This window comes from Argiope bruennichi, chromosome 1 (assembly GCF_947563725.1).
Source record: "Argiope bruennichi chromosome 1, qqArgBrue1.1, whole genome shotgun sequence".
In the NCBI taxonomy this organism is placed as follows: Eukaryota; Metazoa; Arthropoda; class Arachnida; order Araneae; family Araneidae; genus Argiope; species Argiope bruennichi.
In genome coordinates this window covers 87715878-87743635 of record NC_079151.1, presented here as the reverse complement: position 1 = coordinate 87743635, position 27758 = coordinate 87715878, and the positions used below count along the sequence as shown (strand labels likewise).

Genomic DNA, 27758 nt, shown 5'->3' with positions numbered 1-27758 from the left:
GCTTTATAAAAATAATCCTTGGAATAATCTCCTAGTAACAAAACTATTTTCGCTGAATACATTAAAGATTCTTTGATTTAAATCAATAAATGGAATAAACATATAATGATAAAGAGATAATTAAAACGATATTATCGGTAGAATTTTTATATATGCGAGTAAAATTTATTTTTAATTCAGTATTAAGCATAAACAAAAACAGAGTTAGTTGTTAAATAAGGACAACATCTTTTAATATTCCCCCACGTCATTGTAATGCATTTAATTCTATTGTTTAAAAAGTTGTTTTCTCTAGAAGGAGAAGATATTCACTTAGGAGTCCCAATATCGATGCATTGCATATTGTACAATTTCTTTTGTAGGAATACGATTTCCATGTAAATAATCATTGGGGAATTGAATCTTCGTGATAGAGTATCTTCTACATATTCTGTAGAAAGCTTGTCATTTGACTTTGTCTCCTGTAACCTCTTCTAAGAGGTGGAAAAGGACGACAACTGCTGTGCAACTGCTGCTTCTTCTAGATGCATATCTTTCTTAATGCTTTTCTTACTCTTCAATAGGTTGATGAGGAATGATTTTATTGCCATCAAACTTTTTATACATGTTCACAAAATTGCAATTTTATAAATGCATGATTACTAACTACATTTTTTCGTAAAACTATTTTCCTGACTGACTTATTTATTTATATCTCTGAATTTTTTTCTAATATTATTTACTTTCTTCTAATATTACTTAACGCTTACTGAATGTAGAAAGATATTTGATGTCAGTTATGTTCAGACATTTGCATAGTTTTCTTGTTATTCCATGTTTATTGCATTACAACATGAAATATATAAATCCACTGAAAATTCCAAAGTTTTTCTTCGCTCTGAAATTGTGATTATAATAGCTATTATTATTTTCATATCAAATTGTCGATAATTCCAACTGCAATTGTTACAGATTTGATGACAATATAAATTTAGACATAATGTATAAATATTCTGAGTAGTTTTGCAGCAATTAGCTAGGTAAATCATCAGATTATGTTATGTGCCATTTTACATCAGGTTGTATTATTTTAAAATCATTACAGACATAAATTTATTTGAATATTCCACATTAATTATTAATTTGTTATTAACCTTTTGATTTTCGAGGAACGTACCTGTGGTTTGATGTAAAGCACAATTATCATTTCTTTTCATTTTTAGAATTTCGTCCAAAAATCTCGGTAAGTCACCAATTTAAAATATTATCTAATCATATCAAAGAAATCGTAATTTTCTTAGTGCATTTTTGTCTTTTAATTTTTAAAAATGTATTTAATTTATTTAAATGATTAATTTTATTTTATTGCGTTGAATCAAATATATCCTAAGATACGATTAAAATCTATGAGGATAGGACACTTGTATTGAATAAAATTATATACAGTTAATACCTTCTTTCAATACATTTTTCAGATTATAAATTTTGTATTTGATTGTTTAAGCATTTTCATCTAAATATGGCACCAGATGTATTAAACATTGTTATGGTTCAGATTAGAACTATTAATAATAATTAAAATATTATTCCGGTATCAATTTTTAAAAATTAATATTTCAATAAACTTTAGAGCGCTCATGCAAAAGATTAATATAATCCAGCAAATTAGATGAAATATCAAATTATTTGATAAATGTATGAATATCCACTAAATATTTTGACCAAGAAAACTTGAAAATTATGCACTATTCTCTAAAGGCGATAAACCAATCAATTTATCCATCAAAAGTCTTGTTATAGAATTCCTATTCGATATTAAAAAAAAATTATCAAAAGATAATCTCGAATAATACAAGTCAGCCAATTTAAGCAAAATTAAAAAAAAAAAAATCGCTTTCAATAATATCCTAAGTTAAATCTACTTGCTTAAAATAAATCTATAGAATAGCAACAATAAACTGTCTGGTTGTTTAAATAGAAAAATATTTTCGAAAACCAACTGACAAATGGTTTCTATATTTACCATTTGGAAGCCTTTTATGTGATGAATCACATGACTCTATAATTTGACCTAAAAAGAAGGCAAGAAAATATCGCTCCATAATGTGCTAACTGAAGCGGATTACGTATTTCATCCTTTAAAGGCCCCGAATTTTCGGAGATAAAAAATACAGTTGAAAAAAGGAACTACATTCCTTTCATTCTGTTAAAAAGGGAGAACCCCCCCCCACACACAAAAAAAACAGAACCTCAAGTTACTGGGAAAAAAAGATATAAAAAAAAGAAGATTCTAACAAAATAACATAGATGGCGCCAGAGGCAAAGATCAATAACGTTCAGAAAAAAATAGCGAATAATATAAATATCTCCACTGAGAGGGTAACAGCCTTTACTGTTATATAATTTTTTTTTATTGAACATTTATGAATCCCCCGTGCACCACAAAGTATCACACGGGGCTTACAGAAGTAATACTGTTATATAATCCATGCTCTTTACATTCAAATTAAAGATTTCACCTATACTTTCAAACGAATCAAAAATAATGTTAGAATTATTTTTTTTTACAAAGAAATTGCTTTAAAATAAATAGAGAAAATGGAAAATGCATGTATTTATTTATTAGTAGCTAACAATTCGTAATTTTTCAAAACTCCTGAAAGCAGAAACAGAACAACTGTTACAAAGCATATCTAAAATAACATCTATTGGGAAAAATTAATTTTTTTTTGAAAAAAAAAACTAATAGATTAAAATTAAATTTAGATGTTTGTTTATATTTGTAAATAGTACCTAAATATAGATAATATAATTCATACTTCGACAAGAAAACTCTCAGTATTCTCTCTATTTATATATATAGTTTTAAAATTGCCAGTTACAAGAAATGAATGAATGAATGAATAAATAAATAAAATAAAATGAAACAACGACTAACTGAAAGTCAACATGTTTGGAATAGGCTTTAAAATTTTTCATTGCTTATGATTTATTTGATAATACATTAATATGAATTAGAATATCGACAACATAAAATTAAAAAAAAAATATTTCCAGAGTTAAATTTTATAATAAATTTCAATCTCATATCTGATTTTAATTCCGAAAAAATAGAATTTCATTGATAATTAGCGATATTTTATTTTTTCTGGACCAAAATGTTCTCTTTTTCTCAGATGAAAATCATCCGAAGGGGCATAAATTTGATATCCACGAACTTTCATGATAAGAAATATGAGGTCACATTGTAAAAGAAATAAAGCATGCAATTCTCAACGACCTGCTGCCATGAATTTCCGTTTTCTTTTTTAGCGACTTCCTCTTTTCTCTATTTTAGACGAACCGTCACTCAGGTTCCGCTTCCTATAAATCTAGCTCGAGAACTCTTTAACTTTTGTAAGTGTATAAAAATAGGACCATGCACTTTCCAATTTCCAAATTTTTAACTTATAGCCAAATCACACATTCAAAAATCTCATACAGCAAAATTAAAATATTCAGTTATTAATTCTATAATGTTCAGTCTAAATGTATTTTATAGATTTTTTTTTGTATTTTACCGTTTAATTCGTTAATTTTATCTATTTTGTTTTAGGTAACACCTGTATTTCGAGAATTTTGAGATACATTATCACTTTGTTGAAATATTGTCCATGCAAATATCAATGAATTCTGTCTATTTCTTTATATATATATAGAATTATAATGTCTATAAAGGACTTGTCATTTATTTATAAGTTTAAAAATATTATAATTAGATGAAGGTATGATGCTTTGTCAAATCAAATTTGTGGTTAAAAAAATTAAAAAATTGCGAGACAGTACTCTAGATTTCGTATGTATTAAATACACGTTTAAAAAAATTAAATGCCGCGAAAAAATATTAATGAGATATAATACCTAATGAATCTTCAGCAAAAATATTCTTTAACTCGATCGAAATTTCTGCACACAAATTTTACAACAATTACACAAAATGCTCAAAATTTAAAAAAAAAACTATTCTTTAAATAAAATTAATTTATCTGACCTAACACCACACATCGAAAATAAAATATTCGTAGTAGTTTTCAAAATAAATCATTATTATAAAAATGAGGATAATTACTGATTCTAAATTTAAACTTTTCTCAATAATTAAAATCGAATGAATTCATGCGATGATGTAAAGTAAATATTAAAAACCAGCATTACTGGAATACATATTCTGGGAACTAAAAAATCACAGTTGACATTTAAAAGCTATTTGCATTTTCAACAAATAAATTTTGATTGTTGTTTGAAATAATGACAAAAGAAAACCGTTAAAATAATTTTAGTAATTACTTTAAAGGTTTATTTAATCTTAATAATAATAATAATAATAATTGAATTTATTAAAAATAACTGAATTCTGTCTTATAGTCTTAATAATTTTTACTCTGTGTTTACAATAATTTAATTTTAATTTTAATTCTTTAAATCCTTGAAACAAATTTAATAATTTAATTTTAATTTTTAATCTATTAAATTAGAAGAAATCACACTTTAAGTTCGTTAAGGGCATCAAACTGGATTTGAGTTCAACAGTAAATATAAATGTTTCAGAAGTTTTTATCATTTTTTTTACTGCATCATTTTATAAAAAAATCTTAGAAGAAATAAAGTGAGATTCGAACCTCTAAACCCAAACTTCAGATAGTAATAATGTTTTCAAATTCACGAGTTTTCCTCTTTAAATTATTTTCACAAAATTAGTTCTAAATTAAGGAAGGCAACGAAAACCTATTCATAAAAATGCGTTTAATAGCGCTGAAACACATATGTATCTAATTTCAGTAATTTAAATAATGAAAGCGTTGTTGTAATATATACTTAAATATTTTGAAAAACTTATTAAAACTAAATAAAAAAGATTGTATAGACATAAAATCAATCTATTAAATAAGCTTACATTTGGAATTTTAGTAGTGCAAAAAAGATCTATGAGCAATAACCAGTGCCAAAGATATATTGGAAAAACTTTCAAATTTCAATGAAATTTTAATTAAAATATTATTAAAAATTTACCCAAATTTGACTTAAGAAGTAACTATGGATCAAATTTGGTAGTTATAAGTATAACGGCTGTCCTATAGAGCGTTTTGCACGATTCTCCTATCGTTCATGTCGCAATACGCAATTTACAAATACTAGGGCAATGTATAAGCATTATTTTGGCGACAAAATTAGTGACTAAAAGTTACTGAAAATAGTATGAAACATTTGGCACTTATATTTAAAATTTACTGATTCAGTAGTTTATAGGTTGTTATCTAATAAATTCAATTTTTAACAATGCTGATAAATTCCCCCAAAAATAAGACAAAATTTTCTTTATTTAAAATTCTACTTTTCAGTTTGCAATAAATATCCTCGCAACTAATAAATTTTCAGAATATTTCAGGAACAATCGAGGCATAAATTAATCAGTGCCACTTTAATAGCAATTTCATTGAATAAAATTTTCAGCTATTCTCAATTTCTCTCATCCGTTTGTCCAGATGCATCTTGTGTTCTTCAAATGATATATCACCTCATTGTTTTTTCCATTGTAAAATTTCGTAACTGTTCAATGAACTGAAATGGAACTTAACCGATATCAAGAGTTCCGCTTTGATGCCGGCAGATTTTAATTTAACCTTGAACACTCGTTATCAAATGCAAGGCAAGAACTTTTTAAGATAATACAGCTATAAAAAAGGAAATTAAAAGACAAAATCATATCGGTTTTAAAGTGGAATCTCTTTTATAAATATATGGAATACTTAGACGTGATGAACACGTGAATGATAACATGTCACTGACATTGACTTATAAAGTTGCAGACATTATTTAATCAGAGCTTTGATTTTAACGGCATCTGATTACAATACAAAGATTGGTATAATCATTAGTTATGATAATGGTTATCATAGCTATTTGTCCATTTGTTAGAAGACTGTAATGGACCTGTATATTTTTTGCTTCGATATTTTGTTTAATAAATGTTGACCATTTATAAGTTAAAAATGCGACTTTCAAGTGACATTGAGAGTGATATTCAGAGATGATAGATTTACTGTGATTTTAATTATAGTTATCCGTTCAAATGTGAAAAAATCTTAAGAGCTTGTACATTTTTTGTCACGATGTTATAAAATTATATTAAATAAATTTTTATCATTTATAAGTTAAAGATGTGATTCTTTTTGTTATTGAGTGTTATATCCAAAGTTGATAGGTTTACTTCAGTCAAAAGAGATCTCGGATGTTTTCATTTTTCTCAGAAACGTGCATAATGAACATGAAGCAATGTTGAATGCATATTCTGTAAAATTAAAATATCGAAATTACTTGAAATTTGTACATTTGAAATAATAATAAAAGGAGACGTGTGCCTGTTTTTTGTTCCAAAAGAAAAAGACGAACTTAAAATTATTCAATTTAGTGGAGATACAATTAAAAAGCTTGCACTTCAAAGAATTTTTCTTTTCCATTAATTTTAAATACGTTTTAATTAATAAGTTATAATTTTAAAAAATCTATTAAAATTAAGCTGTAAGAAAAATATTTTGGTCTTTTTTAAACAGTTTCTCATTAACAACCCTAAAAATATATTATAAAAAATTATTTTTGCATCTACTAAAACCCAGTAACTTATTTTTTCAATAATGCTTATTTAGAATACTGCAACATTTTTGTCTAATTTTACCCCAAAAAATTAAAATAAAAGTTGTACCAATTTTTATTTGATAGCTATAATAAAATTTGAATCATATTCGTTGTTTTTAGGATTTTTTTTTTAAATGTCACAATGTTTCTTCTGTTGTTTAAATACATACCTAAAAGTTTTGAATATGATTTTGAAATGGAGTACTGGCACCTCTCTTCTTAACTTTGCAGTTGCGCCATTACAATATGTATATATATATATGGGTTGAAAGATAATTCTTAATATTAAGTATTAATTTGTGATTGAGAAGGAAGATGAAATTTTTTCCTCTAAATATTTTTAATAATTTTATAATAGTTTCAGAATGATACAAAAATACTGAGTTAAAGATAACAGCAATGATCTTATTATTTGTAGGCTTTTATATCGATATTCTTTAATATTTTAAAGCAATCAAATCATTAAAAAGTTATCCTCGTTTTCTCATTCATGCGAGCCGGAGAGAAAAAATATCAATCATCTCAAATTCAAAAATCAAAGATTATACTAATTATTTTTTTATAACTATATCCTTTTGCATTTTTAAGAAATACAAGCATGAAAAATAAGGTTTAGCCACGTTTTTGGACTTATGCCAGCAGGTAAGAAAAACAGACCTTTTCAAGGAAATTTAATCAAATTCTAAAGGGATGAAGATGATTTGGTTATATTAATTATGATGCTAAATCCTTGCAGATTATCAATGTTATAAAAGATTTTTCATTCAATTTAAAATAGTGTGATAGATAGGTCGAAAAAGTTGGTTGGATTTGATAAATTATGCATGAGAAGAGAAGTTAAAAAATATAAAAAATAAATTAAGGAAATTAATTTAGTTTATTTGAGCCTCAGCATTGTGTTATATTTAAAATTTTTTTACTTCTAAGAATAAACATATTTTAGTCTACTGAAATTAAAAAAACAAACAACAGCAACATATTTTTTAGAGGTATGTGGCTTGGGAAAATCATTTAATTTTTATTAACTGATACATTAAAAGAATCATAAAAAAACCAAGACTTTATTAAATCAATAACCAGCACTTCTATTTGTAAATAAGGATGGAGAGCAAAATTTTCAACTATTGTAAAGCAAATAATTATACAGCCAACGCAAATTTGGTGAAGGAGAATTTTTAAAATTGATTTTTTTGTATGTTTGATGAGTTGAAAACAATACGACTTTTTGCACTTCAGTAGTAGTGTGGCATACGATAGTTTTTACCCATAAGCGTTTCTTTGTAAGATATAAAAATGATGTTATTTAAGTTAGAACATTAAAATAAATTTAAAATTGTTAAATTAAAGCTGGTTTTCTTCATTAAAAAATTATTTTTTAAAACTATATTAAAACTCCCAAAAATCTACAATTTCTTAGTTAAAAGTTGGAATTAGAAAAATCAAATAAAAATACAAGAAAAGTTATTTTGCTCTATTTTAAAATGCATTTAATTTGGAAATCTTGTGGGAACTTTCCAAAATAGAATTTTTGCAGATTCCAACTACTTGCAGATAAGTATACTATTTGCCTTTGTATTCATCTTCCATTGTCTTTATGAAATCATTTCTCTTGTTGTTCTCTAGTTCCTCTAAGAGTTTCAGCAAAACGTTTTAACTGGCTGTGAGAGTATCATGCCTTTATTCTCATGTTACAACAAAAGTCTTTGAAGCTGTTAAGCTTGTTATTTAACTTACGAACATAATTTTCAGGCCTGCAATTCAAAGGCTAACATTTATGCTGGTTTAGTTAACAGTCCCAGAAATTTTTGAACAATAAGATTTGACTTGCTATTTCGAAAACTCCTAATGGCAATCAAAATATGATCCACTCTTTTCTCTCTGTCTCTCTCATGGAATTCAAAACGTGGATCGTTTATGAACTATACGATTTCCAGACAGTAATTCAAGCCTTAACCTTTTCTCTACATTCATGGCATATTTTTGCCCTATGTCTGCAAATGAAGTGCTCCATTGATCAACAGCTATCAGAACACCGTTTCATTAAGAATTATATGCAACGGAGGCAAGATTATTTTGCCTTTTCTGACAAAGGCTCCACGAATAAATTTTCCAATTCAGCAACCATATTCTCTCTATTAGGATACTTTTTTTTAATCCAATGGCATTATTTGTCTCTACTAATCTATAGGTACAATATTTCATATCGACTCTTAGCTGACCAAAGATATAGTTATTTTTAAGTTCATATAAATTATCCATTGATGTGCATAGACTACATCACGATAAAGCTTTGGTGTCATATTATTTATTCATCCATTATAGGATTATTATTCTTTGAGAGATCAAATAATAATATTCAAATAATATTTTTCATTTTATGTTTCTATTCTAGAAACAACTTATTCTTTAAAGTTTTGAATATTTTATAATTTAGTTACGCTAAATCTCAAGTACTAGAAATGCCAAAAAATAACTGTTTTCATATTTGAAACACTCGCAGCAAATATAATCGTATTCAGTTAAAAAATTTCTAGCTTTAAAAAAAACTTTTTTTTATTGTATTATATATGAAATTAGCTAAGTATTCTGGGGTACAAGAATTCTTCTGCTAACTACAGAATTTATAATTTTATAGATATTTTTATCTTCACCTTCGTAACTTTCATTTTGTTATAATTAGAAGTGCATTTTAAACCTTCTATTCTATGCATAATATTAAAAAAAAAATCCACTTTTTTTTTAAATAACTTAGACGAGGATTTTTTTCATTTTCCCTATACATTTGTTGCCTTATGATAAAATTTAAATATGAATTAAGACAATATTATATGATTTAAGATTAAACTAGGTTTTCCCTTATAAGGTCTTACGCGAACTTTATAGATAATAAGCATAATTTGATTTAAGAATTTGTATTTTCAATAAAAGTAGGATATTTTCTGAAGTTAATGATTTTTTTGAGGGAGATGCAGGAGGAAAGAAAATCACTTAAAAGAAGAATTTTTCTTTTACTCAAGTTTAGTCATTTGCAGCTACTAAAATGCTAAACTAGTGTTAAGCTCACTTATGGGAATTTTCACTTACACATTTTAGTTTTGTTGGTAAATGCATTAAATGTTTGCTATTGAAAATGCATTTTTTTTTTTGTATTATCCTATCCTATTTTTGTTAATGTATGATTTTGTCATTGTATGTACTTTAAAAGTTGATTGTTTCGATGTGTTTCCCTGTAAACTTTTAGCCATAAATGATCTCTAAATTTCTTCTGAACTAGAAGATAAATAATACTGATATGGTTTATAAACCACTGATATGGTTTGTTATACGCACATTCAAAAACTGACGGAATGGACAAGTTCTTGATAAATTTGACAGATAGCAGCTGAAAGATGTTTGTGGTATTCAATATTAAAGAATTTGGCGACAAATCGATTTCACATTTCGCCAAGGTTTTGCCGCTTGTGACTTCACTTTAAATCCAGGCATTCTGATGAAGATCGCGTCGCTTTATAAGGTTTTCTCTACTCTTTTCAATCTATGCACTTATTTTATGTGTAATTATGTCAAATGAATTTTTCAAATCTTGAACCCTTTTCATTTATTGCATCTTCATTTTATCCGCCATTGTAAGCAATTAGAAATAATATACAGAATTACTATAGTGTTTTATGTTTCACATGGACACTTCTATCACTCTCTTTCGTTTGGCAAATTAGATCAAACTTATTCTTTGTATAGTAGCAATTATTTTATTCAGTAATTTTTTTTGCAATATTGAGTAAATCTTGTTGTGAAATCATAAGTGTAAAAATTTTATGCAGATTTTGTATTGTTGTTAAGCAATTGGCAAAACTGCTGTAAACGTTTTTGAATTCTCTGAAAATGATCCTCCTCTTGAAAAGTATTATAACATTTTAAAATTAAATAGTTGTCTGGAGTCTTTTGGGCAACGAAACAAACAGACAAAAAAAAATAAAAGGAAAAATGTGCACTTTACATCCTACATGTCGGAGTAGGCTTTTAATAAAAAATGTGATGATAACATTAAAAATATTGGCATATTTCTCAAATGTTTAATATGTCTTGAATATTTATGTTAAAAATAAATAATTTATTCATTAATTTATTTAATTTCTGTTGGTACTTCTGGCTTAAAGAATTGCTTTTTAACGTTTAATTATATTTTGTAAAAAAATGAAAAGGGATAGAATAAAAGTTGCTTCAGAAATGTTGTTTACCAAATGGACATGATTTAAGTTCGTTTATTACGATAGCTTTCTGAAGTACTTTATATTATTGGAGTTTTATCAGGATATCGGTAGGATCAATGTCAAAACAAATCATAAAAACTTTATGAGACTTTTTTTTCTCCTTAGAGACGAAAGGAAATTATAAGATTAAGAAACCACATTTTCGTGGCTTCTACTTTTTGTTCTGCAATAAAAATACGACAATTTTCCTCTCAGGAATCTTAGTAATGATTTATCACATTCGTCATGCGAAAAAAAAAAGACCTTTTTAATATTTTTGTTTTATGTTGAAGAATAATTTATTTCACTATATATAGTCTTAAAGCAAGATTAAACCGATTAAAGAGAACTTCACAAAATTAAGCAAAAACTTAATGTAACTACTTGCTATATAGAGAAAGCCTAGGACTTTGGAAAGACTGAGAGTATTTTGAAGGGAAATTGTGGCGTTGCAAATAACATACAGATTAATAAAATATTCAATCTACGGTTACTACCTTTTCTTTGTTAAAAATGTAATAAATAAAATTGTGTAATAAATAGAAAATAAATGATGAATTATGTTACATTATATTAACAATTTTTTTTATTGTAGAGCGAAAACAATGAAAAATATTTATTGGGTGTATGAGTATGACTCCGGACTGTTTTAAAGTTAGCTTGATTATTGTAAAAATTAAAAATCAATTCATTCAAAATATTTCACCCAAGTAATTACAGCATTTGTCTATCTTTCGAGCTTCAACGAATTTCCCGTAAAAAAACACAGTTGTTTAGATACAATCCATTAATAGGTCAATTTTTGATATCTGCATTTGAATCGAACCTCTCCTCAGAAAGGGCACTTTACATAGAGCGAAACAAATTGTAGTCTGAAGGAGCAGTATCGAGTGATTCCTGCTTTTGGGACAACTCTAGTGCTGGAAAACAACTGTATTATGTCTTTAGCCGTGCATTGAGCGTTTCTTTTACGTTCAGATTGATCAATTGAATATCATTCACCAGTTTCATCAAATGATGCTTTTAAATCTGCATCTTGTATTTTTTGTCATGTATATTGAAATCATTATTTTTAAATCGTTAACATCGGTCTTTACAAGTTGTATTCAATGGAAGAAGACATATTCACAATAAATGTCCCTATTGCAATTTTCTTCACAATTTAATACTATAGCATAACTTCCTGCAAATGCTATTTGTTTGGAATAAAACTCGAAATGTTCACTGTTGTTTCTAATGGCACTTGTCACAACAAGCCCACTGAATTTAGAAGTCAGTGATTTTAAACCAAAGGTGTGTCTCTTGTTCTTTCAATAGTACCATCTAGTGCCAAGAGTACGACTTAGCTACACACACGTCACAACCCTTTTTACGGGGCGGGCTTCATTTATGCATTTCATTTCCTCATCTACAAATCATAATTTAAACCTGAATCAGAGAACGATCACCCCTGAACCAGCACCCCCAGTGGTATTACTCTCGATATAGAGGACTTTGTGACCACGACAGATTTATACATGCGCCACCTACCTCCATACACAGGGAGTCTTCGGTTGGTGGGGTTCGAACACGCAACCTAAAAGATACGAATCCAACGCACTACCAACCAGTCTATCCGGCGACATGCTTTCTAGGCTAATATTATATATCTTTTTAATATTAACCGGAGGCATGCGTTTATTTTAAAGAATGTTGTCAAACTTTTCAAATACAATTTACACGATTCCTTTGCTGGGCAGGCAACACTACTAATGCAATCTATTGAAAAAGTAAGAGTCATATTTATATACTCAATACATTTTCCAGAGAATTATATATTATCATGGCATTCTTGCATAAAAATGATGCATGATAATAATTCATTTAACAATGAATTGTTTAAATGTGAAAAATCAATAATTTAATATGTAGTATTTTATTCATTAATTAATGATTTAATATGAAGTGGCATTTTTAGTTAGTAATCCAATACAAACATGTGAGAGGTATTTTTCATCTATATTGCATTAAAAATTATGCAAAACTCAATTTCATGACTTAAATGTATAAATGTGGTAAATTTCTTTTTTCTTTAAATTTTTTTTTATTTTCTTTCTTTTTTTATGGTAAATTTCAATCCTAAAAATATTTTCTATTGTAAAGTAATATAATATTAATAGATTCTACCCTATTATTCGTTTGAAAAATGAAAATATCTATTTTTTTAAGCATTTCGTAAAATACAGTGTATTTTATGATGAACGATGTTTTGAGATATGATACAATAGACTGAAAAATAAACATTATGAATATGAAAATAATTATAACATTCATGTGTATGTTTTCCAGTTTTACATTTTCCTACTTGTAAATGCTTCTTTGATGAAAATGCTTTAAGTAAATATGATTTTAGTCTAATTCAGCTGTAACTACCCTAAAGCCTACAATTTTATAGTTTTATTCCAATCCAAGAAGTTGTTGAAACTAGTTTGGTGTTTAAAAAAACTGCTAAAACCGGTCGCATGTAGAAAAAAAAAAGCTAAAAAGATCCCCGGCTGGAGTGAGAGGGAGAGCAGAAAGATGTCTATGTTTGCACAGTAAATTAATAAGTATATAATTTTTCTTCCTGGTTGAAAATTTGTGTATTTCCTCATTAAGACTATCCGCAGTATTTGAGAGGCAGCTTTATATAAAAATTGCATTGTGTATTATATAAAAAAATGATTAAGCAAATCACATCATTAAGTTTTCAAATGACATTTCATACCATTTATCTTTTTATATGATTGTAAAAGAAGGAAACTTAAATATTTATGAAAACCACCCGAGGAAATAAATTTGATGCAGATTATTTTATTTTAAATAATTTAAGCTTCTTAACGCATTTGTTAGAATCTTGGAAATGGCAAAAATTATTATATCTGGCGATAATAATACATAGCGATAATTCGGAGGAATTAAACTATACTGATATAAGCTTCGAAATGGCAAAGAAGTATTATGTCTGGCGATAATAATACATGGCGATAATTCGAAGGAATTAAATTATATTGATATAAGCTTCAAAACGGCAAATAAATATTATATCTGGCGATAATAACACATGACGATAGTTTAAAAAGAATTAAATTATATTGATGTAATTATTTTTTAGTAATATACAGGATGCTTTTGCATAACGCTTATCAACTTTTAAGAATAATAGATTTCTTAAAGAACGATTGGAATATTGAGGCAAAGGAGGCACCGAAACTCTATATTAATTTGTTAATACAAAGTATGAACTACCCAGCTGTAACACATGACTGACATTCACGGCACGTGCAATCAATTACTTTCTGGAAGATTCTCAGTGTATCCATGACGTATCCTGCTCTATATTACGAGGCTGTTTAAGGAGTATCCTTGACATCTCTTTATGCTCTACACCAAAGATTTCAGGCGATACTTTAAAAAGTAATAAGGGCAGCTAATGCATGCTCATAACTCCAGATCTACCATTTTCAGGCATATTTAAATATTATTGGAAGTCAGGGAAAAAATTAATGGACCCTTTGTGCGGGAAAAATAGGCAAGACTTACTGTTCATCCAAAACTTATGCAGAAAATTTCTTGGAAAATTTAATACAATTCTGTCTTTTTAAACGTTCAATTAGATATAACCTCGTAAAGTTTTCTTAGGTATTTGTATTAAATTCTTTACCATGAACGGGTACCCCCCGTTTCATGGTATTAATTTAATACGAATTTTCATGTGCTAGGACATTTTTTGAATTATTTTTATTTACCAAAATATTCTGATTTTGTATGCCATAATGATTCCGATTCATCTTTGAACAGTTTATATGTTTCAGTAACTTGCTCACAATAACAGATAATATTTGTCATAAAAACATTTTCTTGTTTTTCTAAAAATTGTTCGCTGTTAGTTCTGTATCATTAAATGTATCAGGAATTAATATAGAAGTTTGTTATTTCATAAAAAAAGCTCATTTGCAGATTATCTAGCATTTAATTTTTTTTCCAGCCTGTTAAAATTAATGAAAGTTAAAGAATTTATTTGGAAATAAAGGAATTTTATATTATTATTATTATTACTCTATCATAAAATTGCCATCGTGCAATTTTAAAGATCAAAATAAAATTCTTAAAACATCAAATAGATAAAAATAGAGAAAACAAACATGCAGTGTTTTTTTTTTTTTTTTTGGTGAATAAGGATTTTTGATAAAAGTTCGGATTTATGTTTCCAAGGAGATCATGGGACAAATATTAAAGATAAGATAAGATGATGGATGAAAAAGAAGGCCCACAAACACATCTTAACCTTTTTTTTTTTTTAAAAAAAAAAAACCAAATAAGAAATTTGAAGGATTTTCTATCAGTATTTACTTAAATGGTGATTATGCTTTGTTGCCAAATTTTATCGATAAATTTTTTGACATGATTTCATCATGCTTTCACAATTTTTTTTTTTTGGAAAGTTAATTTTTGGTGTAATTTGACTTAAAATAAGAAGGAATAAATAGTAATTTTTTTTAAGCTACCAAAAAAAAATTAAGAAGTCGCGAATTCTAAGAAATCCGTTACAAATAATCAAATGTTTTCTGTATATAAATTATTAAAAAAATTTTAAATAGCATATTTTGAAACTGCGCTACTTTTTATTTAAAGAATTAAACCGTGTCAAACTAATTATTTTTCTGAATCAAATAAAAATAACAAATTTTAGAAAATAAGAATTCCATTTTTTAAAATATAAACGAATATGCGAATATAATGAATAAATAATGAATCAAATGAATAAATAATAAATCAATTTTACAAATTTTATTTCTATTTTATAATATTAAGTTATTAACTTTTATTTTTGGTAAATGCCAGTGAAAAAAAATTCAATAATAAAACACTGTTAAAATATATAATTAAGCAAATAAAAAAAAACATAATTAAAAATTGTTTGAATTCAGTTTATGCGAAAGCTGGCAATTAAATAAATAAAATTTGTCTCTCTCACATCTGACAATAGCGAAATGAGCACTAATCGATTCTACTGAAATCGTACACTCTGCAACAACTGATGTGAAATGATATGAATTAAAGGAATTCACTGAGAAGGTTGTTTTTGAATAGATGTAATGCATTACAATTTTTTTTCAATTGATCAAAATGTTTTCAAAATAAACTGCTTTCATGAAATGGCCTTGTGAAAGGTCATTTGAGACATGGTTGTCAAGAGGGATGGACGTCACTCTTACTTCGAAACAACTGCAATTAGTAAGAAGAAAAGAAATAAATTGTCTCAAATACCAGCACTTCATTGTTTAAAATGTTTAAAGGATTAAAGAAAAATAAAATTGATGTAGGGGGACATCAGCGAAAAAGGATTTGATATGCTGTTTTATTACTGCGGTTAATAATAATAAAAAAAGAAATTATGTAATTTTTGTGTAAAATGTATCCACATAAAAAGTTTTGGAAAATTCTTATGTCATCTGTTTAAAAACAAATGTTATAAACGAATTTCGTAACAAAAATTCAAACAATATATTTTATATTATTATGACAGAAATATAATTAAAAACTTTTGTAATGCTTTCAAACTAAATATACTCAACATAAGCATTACAATCCGACGTCTCACTCTTGGAAATAATTTTGAAGAAAATGGAAAGATTGCCTATTTGTTAGGAAAGTTTAGAATATTTAGACTATTTTATAACCAATATTCTAAATATTGATTTTTTCATGGATTTATTATTATTTTTTTCTTCTTAGTTGATAATTTTATTTTAAGGTCTAAAATCTTATTTTTTGTCTTTTTTAATGATTATTGAATATCTCTTTAAAAATTGATAATAATTAAAAATAATTTTCAAAATGAAAATAATTTTTAAATTTAAAAAAATACTCATACTGCAAAAATAATACTAAATGAAGAAATTTTGAAAAAGATAAATGTTTAGTAAAAATATTTTCATATCATTGCCTATGAATTATTAAAAAAAAAATTTAATCAAGTATTTAAGATTTCAACGAAAAGAAGCTTTGTTATTTTCCTTAAAATGAATGAATTAAATTTAGCAAGAAATGGGTATGGAAAATAAACAAATAAACAAAAATCAATTTCATTCATCGTGTATTTTTGAGCTTTAGAATTTAAATCTATTATTCAGAATTTTAGACTATAGAATTGTAGAATAATATATTAAAAACAATATCATGGAATTTGAAATATTTCAAAAATGCTTGACAAGGTAATTTTTTATAATTTTGCATAACAATAACAAACTACTGTAACTAATAAAAAAAAATCATTTAAATTTTAACTGCCTCTTACATCTCTTCCTTTTTAGTAACTTCAAAACCAGCAAATAAGAAAGCTAAAACAATTCAGAATTCTTTGAAACTGGTATTATGAGCATGTTTCCTAATTTCATGTTCCAAAACTATAAAAATTAAAAAAAAAAAAATGTTTTTGCGTTAGAACTGATTTAATATTTAAATTCCATGTATTCAGTAATGGATGGGAGTTTTTATATGCTTTTTATTTTTGGATTTGGATCAATCAGTTTTCACTTCTTTGACAATGCAAACCCCTGAAGAGATTCTCACCTACCTTCGGATCAGTATCGTAATAATGCTGCTGTGTCCTGATCCATCTGCTGACCAGGTTGTCCTTGACTGTGTGGGCGAGGGCATAGTAGTAGTCCCGTAGGGTTGCCACATTTCTGTCCTTCACTAGTGTATAATGTAAGTGCCGGTTAAAGGTGGTCTTGACGTTCTTCACATTTTCTACCAGCGCTATCCCCTTTACGGAGATCTGAGTTAACTTCTCCTTATCGCTTTGCGGTGGGGCCGACATCGTGTGCTCTCGTTCGGTCTTGCAGGAAGCTCTCTATGTTTTTATATCAAGAGCTGAATCATGGACGGCTTTCGTTTTCGCCAGGGTTGCTAGTAGGGTCGCCAACTCCCGCGCGCCAACGCATATGCCAATAATTGTTTACTTTGGAAGATCGATAGCATTTTTTTTATATCTTCTATTCACCTGTTGCTAGGATTTTGTGATCGTTGTTTTTTGGTGTAGGGAAAATGCTTTTTAAGATATATAAATGAGTGAAAGGACCAGATATAAAATTATTTCGGCAATTTTATCTGTTTTAGAAATGTTTTTTTCTACTAACGTTTGAGAAAGAAAAAAAAGTGAGGACAGAAATGTTATTGCATTTATGGACAACGAATGATTATACCAATTGTTTCAGTTTAATTAGACTAAAATCCCATTTTGAAGCAACATGAGAACTATTTTGAGTTTTTGGGTGGACCTCCTATATTTAAATCGTGATCAGGTGGAAAGATAGACATTTGAGTCGACATCCCTACCCGCCCTCAAAACTTTCATGTCAGATCAGTAAGGCGATGTTTGGATCCTTGAAAAATTTGAAGTATATTAGGGTCATATGCGTAGAGAATCTTTAATGGGAATAGGTTTTGAACCAACAACTATCTGGTTAGGAAGTCGAGATTTCCTAAGAGTTTATTAAAACGTAATTTTCTATCATGAAAGATTCGTAACTATGAAATCAAATTTTCAGTTTTTTTTACTATATAACTAAACTAATTAAATAAGTTTTAAACTATGGATGAAATATTTTTAAAAAAATCAATAATATATCTACTGAAAACGATTTTTGCATTAAGTCTTATTTTTAATTAATATTTTTCACACTCCATGTTTACCGACTTTTCAACGTCTTCTTATTTATCTAGTTTACATCTTATCAATATGAAGATTGCTTTCTTAAAAATCAAGTAAATGCAAAATCTAATAATACAAATTAATTAGTAAATTTATTTTGAACATGCATAAAAAGTTGTATGAACTTAAAAAAATAAAACATTTTCTCTTTTACAAAAAGCAAATAATTTTGTAAGATGTTGTCTAATCAAGGATGGCTCGTGTTCTAGTATTACAGAATTGTACCACATCTAACTTTTTCTTTAACTGTATAAGACTAATCATTACTTTACTTTATTTTGTGTTTAATATTAAAATCAGAAAACAACCAACCCAGTCCTTTTTTTAAACAATCCACAGTTTTCTAAGGGGAAAAAATGTCATAAAGAATTCCTTAATTGTATTTTTCCCTATATAGCACGGTAAGTTAAACCTTCATTTCTGGCCTAATAATCATGTTTTTAACACTAACGTCCAACTCCTTCGATTTCGAAGTCATTTTACTGCAGTAATCGCAAAATAATGCATACACACTTTTGGAGTAGTTTTGTTGACTTTATACTGGTAGAGTTTCTTATCAGTCGAAACACGTGACTTCAGTGTAACAAAATTTGCATAGCAGTTAAAACTTTGCCAATATTTTTTTGACATGCAAATTTTCGATTTTGAAAGAAAAAATCGTAGAAAATGCAAATTAAAATAAAAGTTTTACTATTTTTATATATCTAAGATGTCTTGTATTCAATTACGACAGCTAAAATTGCATAACATTTTATTCATTTGTCAATATGAATAAATTAAGGAAATTGCCAATACTTCTTTTTTTACCCACTGTATGTCTCTGTGCACAAACGGATAAATAAATTTTCAAACGAGATGCGTTTTTCTTTGATTCTGATTTCAACTGCGCATGCTCAGTCGCTAACTGCTGGTTTTCCTTACCAAGGGTTTTACGCTGAACCAAGTACTACAGAAACACACAGTATCAGGGACGTTAGGAAATTGAGTTTTAACTTGTTTTTCTACAATGAAATTTTTTTTCATGAGCCTAAAATTTAAAAATAAATAAGAAAATGAGAAATAATTGGTGATAAATAAAAAGCTTATTGAAAATAGCAATTTTTTTTTTATCGTAATTAAGTTTGAAATTGTCCTCATAATCCAAATGGTGCTTTCGACAATTTTATTATAAATGGTGTTGATGCGAAAGAAGGTGTTTTCAAAATACTTCGAGTCACTATTCTCTATAATCTTACTTGAGAACATGATTCACAGCCTAAAGAGCGTCTACTTATTTTTTTGCTCACTTTAAAATCAATAAATCAAAATATAATTATCATATTGCTATGAAATTTGGTGGACGTTATCTTTATATTATTTTCTAGGGAATGAACGAAAAGAATTTAGACTGAGTGAATATTTTTTAATTTACAGTCTATTGTTTGTATAATGACGCCATAAATTTACTAAAAATTTCATGATAAATCTTCGTCTGGTTCTGAAATTTTTATTTATTATTATAACCATATGCTTGTAGTTCATTCCCTAGAGAAAACCATGTAGCTTATTTTGGTATAAGTTTTGTTTGGATGAGAGTAATAGTTTTTGGTGTAGCCAATTTGAAGTTTTTAAAGAATATTCTTAAATTTAAGCTATTAAATACCAATTTTCACAAATTATTAATGTTTATTTCAAATACTGACATTCTATTGTTAATCTTTAATAGTCTTAAATTCAGAAATATGGTTAAAGTATGTCTACACCGTTTTTCAAAAAATTGCCCCGTACGTGCTCGGATACCTTAACTCTTGTATCCCTTCTAATTCTTAAGATTATTTGATTTCAAGACTAACTAGATTAAAAAAAAATTAATTATAATTTTTTATGAAGCATATTATTTAATTATAATTATTATTAAATAATATGCTTCATTCTACTAATTTATGAATCATTTCGGCATTCTTAAGTTTCAATACTAGTTTGAGGCATTCTAGAAATACTTTTAGTTGCACTTTTAGATAGTGAATGATTTGTTCTGAAAAATAATTCGATTAAAAAAAGCGAATGACTTTAACTATTACGCAAAAGATGTTTATTTTCATTTCAAAAGCTTATCGGCGGATACCGTATCAGATTACTTCTTTCATAACCGGAAAAAAGATAAAAATTTTGTTCAGTGTAAGTGAAAATGGAGCAATCTGATTTTTATTCTTTAATTTAATATAATTGGTAAATTTTGCAAACGTTTGGCCATTTGATGTTAGAAGTATTTTCAAATTAGAAAGTACACATTTAGAAATTCACTGAAAATTGCAATCATTAACTGAGAAGACTTGCAGCCGGATCAGCCAGGTTTATAGTTCCCGCTGCAAGTGAAGTTTTTACCACTTTGCATTTGTAGCTAAATATTTTCAGGTTTTCCTATATGAGTAATTGGAGCCATAAAAGTTTTGTACAAAATTACAGAAAATAAGTTATAATAATAAATATCGGAAATCATAATCAATCAAGGAAGGTTGTAATATTGATATTCTAGAAATTCTGAATGCTGTTGTTATTCTGAAAGAAACTATTCTAGATTTAGCGATGTCAAGAATACTTAGGAAGAGATTTTGATTATTGGATAGCTAAATATGGAAGTTTTTAAAACCTTTATCTAAGTAGGGAATAGGAAGAAGTAGGAATGTATAAAGAGGAATGAATTTTGATTATTATTCATTGTTTAAATAATGTCTATTTAGCAATTCTTATAAATAATTATCATTATAATTATTTAATGCGTACTAGCTCCTGGCACTGTTAATCAAGAAAAATTAAGATTTACGAATAGTTAAAAAGTTACTTTTCGAAACATAATTTAGTCTTTTCCAGTTTGATCCTTCCAGTAATCCGGTTTTTAAAGAATGGGGGGTGCGGAACGTTCAAGCTGAAACAAGTCATGACATGCTGATGTCAGTAACCATGGGGCAAGTTAAACCTCTGATATCTAGCGGGATGGTCTCTGATGTTTATAAGATTTTTGATCTGTTTGGGAGATTTCCTTTAATGACTATCACAAGTTGAAATAATGTTGTTTGGATTTGAATAGGAATCTTTCTTTCACTTCCCTTTCCCATGTGATTTAAATTACTAGACCTATGTCAAATTTTTAATTATATTTTGGCGACCAATTACTTTGCCAGAATTATTGGTTGTGTTTGCTTGAAATTAAATCTCTTATGTATAATTTACGTTCTTGATTCCCCATAAAAAGCGCTTGTGATAGTCATTAAAGGCATGATACCTCAATAACCTTGTACATATTCTACTCATTTTGTATATGAACCAACATAATAATGTCTACTTTTATAGCATCATAATGCAATTAATTGTAAGCTATAACTGTTTCTGTCTTCTCTTGGTAGTATAACTTCAATTCTTCATTCGTTTTGTAATCAGCACATATTTTAAAAAGAATTATTTTTCATTGGTTTTCAACAACGGAAGAAAAGCACGCAATTTGATGAAATAATGAAAATGGTTTGAGCTTCAGTTCAGCTGTGTAATCTATTGTTGAAGATTAAATAAAAAAATATTTTTAGTAAAATTTCCAAAATTCAGAAAAACGTTGCTGAACAATTAAATTGATATTATTAATTTTTTTTTTAAATTTTAAAAGGATTTAAATTAATTTTGTGCAGTAATATTTTTGGGAGTTATAAGGGAAAAATATAAATATTTTGCTTGATTTTTAATTAAATAAAATTTCTAAGCAAATCATATCGAAGTGCGCATTTGACAACCTCAAAATTATATATGTGCCAAATTCGGTCGCACCAGGTCTAATGGTCTGCTCTATAGCGTGCCAATACCGCATACACAGACGCAGAGACACTCGTCTTTATTATTTGTAGAAATGTTTGTAATAAATAGTGTTGTTCAGTGTATTTCGAAAATAAATATAGGCTTTCATTTTAAAATGCGTTTTTTAAATGAAGCTGCATTAATCTAGAGGTTTCTTTAATTCGACAATTATCTGGCTTGATATCTCCCGTATTTCTAAAAGATTGCTTTAACTGCTTTTGAATACTTTTAAATTTTTAATAATATTATACTACATTATTTACTATATTACAATAATTTATTTTTGATTTTTAATTATTTTTACAACCAATAACACTATCAATAAATAGATGCATTTTAAATCATACAAAAGAATAGATACTAATTACAAACTTCGTTTCTTTCTTTGCTAAGCTAGCTTGATTAAAATTAATATTTAAAGAGAAGTAACCTGTTACCCCAGATCAGGTACTTGAATCAATTATAAAACAGAATGATGTCAGGTTATTTGTTTGTTAAGGCACATAATATGGGCGCCATCTGTTACTTGGCATCTTATAAATACGAATTCTCCAATCACAGTATATGAATATATACTTTCAGCACACGTGAATCATATATTTTTAAACTGGTTAAAATTACCTCACGGTTGGAGATCCCGGATAAAAATAGGTATTATTAAATACCGAATTAAGAAATATGACCGTTTGGCCATCTTCTGTATTTGGATAACAATGAAAGAGGAAGTGTTAATTGACTTTGAGCAATCGCTTGAAAGTGACGCTTGTCTTCAAAGAAAGATAATGGCACTTTGAGGAATCGGAAAGCGAACCGAATATGAATTACAATGATTGATGATGGTGGTGTATTGAAGGCAGAGGATGTCTTCGAGCGTGTTTCTCTGAGGCTTCTGACGCATCTCGAGGAATTACTGATTGAATCAATTATCCTTTATGCATTAATCGAATTTCTATTAATAATTACAGAATATTTTACATTTATGAAGTTTCCAGACTTTATCTACTTTATCTGTAAGAGTTAATCTATGAATATTTCTATGTTAATTAAGCTCGTAGGGCTTATTGAAAATAAAACCAGAAAGAGTGATTTCCAAAAAAATTTCTCGAAAACTCGTTAATAAATGTGTAATGCTAGAGAACGCCTTACATGGCCTTGATGTACAATAGTTATGAAATATTAACTTTTGGCGTGAGTTTAGCTTTTTTACTGAATCTATTGTGTCATCTTTGGCGAATTATTTGGCGATTAATCTCTGGCGTACGTTAATAGCAACCGACTTGAATATGTGTTTTAAGCACGTTTTTCTCAACCGATTGGAACAATGATTTGATACAAAACTACATTTGTAGTCTCCAAATCCCATAAAAATTTATTTTATTTAACTAATTGCGCTTTTGAACAATCGCGTTTTCATGTTTCTGAAAGTACAGACCGATGGATGGTCTACCCACAGTTGGATTTGGCTCAAAATTTGACAAGTGCATACAATATAAATGTTAACTCTGTGTACCGGATTTTATATATCTAGCTCTCTTGTAATTATTAAATTATTAATTTTGTATTAGTAATTATTAATTTGTATTAGTAATTATTAATTTTGTATTATTGTTAACTTATATTCGTACTGCCGGACAGACGGACTTCCACTGAACAGATTTTAGTCAAATTTCGAAAGAAATATACTAATTTGGTGTAAAGACCTTATAGCAAATTTCAACCATCAAGCTCAAAGCGTTTTAAAGTTATTTCCCCAAAAAAAGTATTTTTCAATTTATCGAAATCTCGAGTTTGAATTTTTTGATGACTACTATACTTTCTCTATACTACGTATACTAGAAAGTAATAATGTTCATTAAGGCTTGTTCACTTTGGAGATCCAATGAGTCATTGTAAATTTAGGACATAGTGAATGAATAGGACATTTAATGAATTTAGTAAGATTTAATATCATTAGAGTCAGATTTTTTTAATATAGCACCACACTTACGGGGTAAAAATTATTTGTGAAAATATTTGATAATAAAATTTATAAATACAAGACAGAATGACAGATTTTTATTTTATACAGAGGATTGAACTTTAAATGACTTTTGGGTACTACACATAATGCCCAAAAGTACAATTTTTAGACTAAGCTCTTATTTGGCAGTTTGAAAAAGTAGATTTTAAAGAAAAATATTTGATTTTCTCAGATAGATCTTTTTGTTTAACCCTTTTTAGGACCAGAGTAGAATATTTCCCACCAAATTCATCAATCTTTGAATGAAGTTGAATAAATTTTCATAAATGTTGACCAATTTTTCAATAAGATTGAAACTTAGATGTTTCAGTTGTTTATCTCACACAAAATGGTATGTCTTGATTTGTACTTAATTATTGATTAGCCACATTAATTAATTAATCAAATAAAATATATCTAATGAAAATGAATCATTTTTGTTAAGTCAAACTCAATCCTAAAATATTTTAATGTATCATTATTAGAAAAAAAATAGCCTTTTAAAGTGGTAAAAAAAGATATATAGAAGTTTTTAGTGTCAGAAACTTGTGTAATTTAAAATATAATTTGCAACAATGGAATTTAGAAATATTTGAAACAATTTTCGCAATTTAATAAATTTATTTCAATACTTCTTACTGTTGAAATTATTCGAAAGGCCAATCTGCTAATGTTGAAAAGTACTTGAAGGGATATGGAATGCTAAAAATAATATCTCAATTTATGGATTTAGTTTATTATTTAATTATTTATGGACCCAAAACCTAATAACAACCCACACCTAATATCCAGTCACCACTATTAGTTCAATAATTTAAGAATAAAATCGTTCATTCTATTTATTCAATTGTATCGAATTGCATCGCCTCATCAATAAAAAAAGAAAATAGAAGCAAAATACATGAATAGACCTAATTCAATTTTTTGGCGATAGAGTATGTAATTGATCCAGAGAAGCAGGATGCATGTAGAATGATATTAACTTTTCAAAAAAATTTCTCGAAAACTCTTTAATAAATGGGTTATGCTAGAGAACGCCTTACATGGCCTTGATGTACAATAGTTATGAGTTATTAACTTTTGGCGTGATTTTGGCTTTTTTACTGAATCTATTGTGTCATCTTTGGCGAATTATTTGGCGATTAATTTCTGGCGTAAGTTAATAGCAACCGAATTGAATATGTGTTTTAAGCACGTTTTTCTCGTTACAAAGTTTATATATTGTTCTATATTTCTTCCTGTTTCTTTCAAATGAAACTTTATGTGCAAAGTAATATTAAGTTGTTAGAATAACAAGCACTCTCGTGTTATGTAGATCAACACTGGTGGGTTTGATATTTTTGATCACATAACAATATCGAAAACTTAATTATTTATACAAATGAGTTGAGCTGTCGATGGAAAATACGAAATAATCAAAAAAATCATCGTCCCTAATGCATTTTCATAATTATATATTTGATATAATTTAGTTTATTTTTCTGTTTACTGGTAATTTCTTTCAAGCTTTAGAGACTGGTATAAAATAAACGCCCCGCAAGAACTTATTGCCATTAAAAAGTGATTGGTTTCGCTTCAAACCAGTGAAAAATAGCAAAATTTGTCAATATTTTTGAAAGATATTTGAAATTAAAAAAGGAAAACTATAATTTGTATTCAATTATAAACTGTGAAAAAACAACTTTAAAATAATAGCCTTCGCATATCAGTTTGTATAAATTGCTGATCGTCTTCTAGTAAAACTCTTTTATTTCAATGAGTAAACTATGTATAATATTTTTCATGAAAGTTTTTTTTTTGTATGTTGCTAAATTAGTTTGTGAAGATTTCATTGCAGTTACGAATATTTACCTTCGAACCTTACGAACCTTCGAAACCTTACGAATATTTAACAAAAATTTTATGGTGCAGTAGAATAGCATTTTTGTAACACTGGCTGAAACACGGGCTCTCTTTCTTTCTCTCAATGAATTATTATTATTCTATTTATTACTGAGATGTCTAAATGCTATTCTATTTATTTGTCTGAAGAAATATTTTAACGAAAATTACAACTATATATTACATTGATAAAGGAGTACTAATTTAAATAAATGGTAATTAATTCTTACTTACACCATAAAATAATAATAATTTAAAAAGTAAACAACTTAAATGGAACAAGTTCTGAGATTATTGTAAAGCGTTTTATGTGTTTTTATAGATAAAACAATTTTTGTTAGGAATGAACAAATTATTCCGATAATGACATTCAATAACTTTAATAAAATTTAGAATATTGACTATATTAACCTACTAAAACACTTTTTCTATTTTTCTCCTATATTTAAATTACAAATAAAAGGATTAATGAAAACAGAAAAAAATATTTTTTTACTAAATAGTTATTATTAAATTGATGAATTAGGGTTGTTAAATGAATTTTTAAAACAATTTCTTTTTCAAAAATGCATCTACAAAACGTTTTATAATAAGAAAATTCATTTCCTTATATTATATCAGATCATTTTCTATTTTGTCTCCTTTTCAGACTCTTCTCCAACACACATGTAAAATCTTACTTCTTCCACCATGTGTAAAAATATATTCTTGTGCACTGAGATTGTTTGGAAGCTATCGTAAAAGCGAATTTTATGTGTCATAAATTTGTCGTTCGATAGATTTAAAATTGAAAACCAGCATTCGTATAAGAAAGAACTTGATTTAAAACAATAACGTAATTGATTTCATTGATGCAGTTTTACGATTTTGAGTGCGAAATTTTGAAATGGCCGTCTTTGTTCCGAAAAGCGCTGACAGCATCAATAAAAATCAAACTAGAATAGAAGCAGGATATTTGATAAGCTGTTGTATTTTCCTGCCAAGAAGAATCACGTGATCTCGAACCAATAGATCGTTTACAATGAGCTGTATTTTAAGTATAACATGTCCATTTACAAACATGTATATGCTTATTAATTTTAATTTTTTATCATAAAATAATAATTTTAATAATAACTTAACTGAAATAACAACGATCTACTCTGTAATATTAGATTCATTTGTTTTTTTTTAAAAAAGCTAGTCTTTTATTAAAATATAAAATAAGAATTATTGATGAAATAATGATTTAATAGTAAGATTAGCATTTGCTTCTTAGATGTTCTCTTTTTGAATTAAATGATTTACATTATAAAATTATGGTGCTGAATGAAATAATTTACATAATAATATTAGATTTATTTGTCCTTTAAGATGATCGTTACTTATCAAAATAAAATTTTAAAGTGATCTACATGGTTTTCTTTAAAATGACTCG

The 27758-nt window shown here is 27.3% G+C and overlaps 1 protein-coding gene across 1 annotated transcript in view; it reads right to left on the bottom strand.

Annotated features, from left to right (window-relative positions):
- Positions 1-17793, bottom strand: part of LOC129971764 (glycogen phosphorylase-like) — a 42142-nt gene extending 24349 nt beyond the window's left edge. Inside the window, exon 1 of the mRNA XM_056085743.1 lies at positions 17500-17793. Within this exon, the coding sequence (XP_055941718.1) occupies positions 17500-17745 (246 nt within the window). The 5' untranslated portion in view covers positions 17746-17793. The remainder of the gene's footprint in view (positions 1-17499) is intronic.
- Between the last annotated feature and the right edge of the window lie 9965 nt (positions 17794-27758).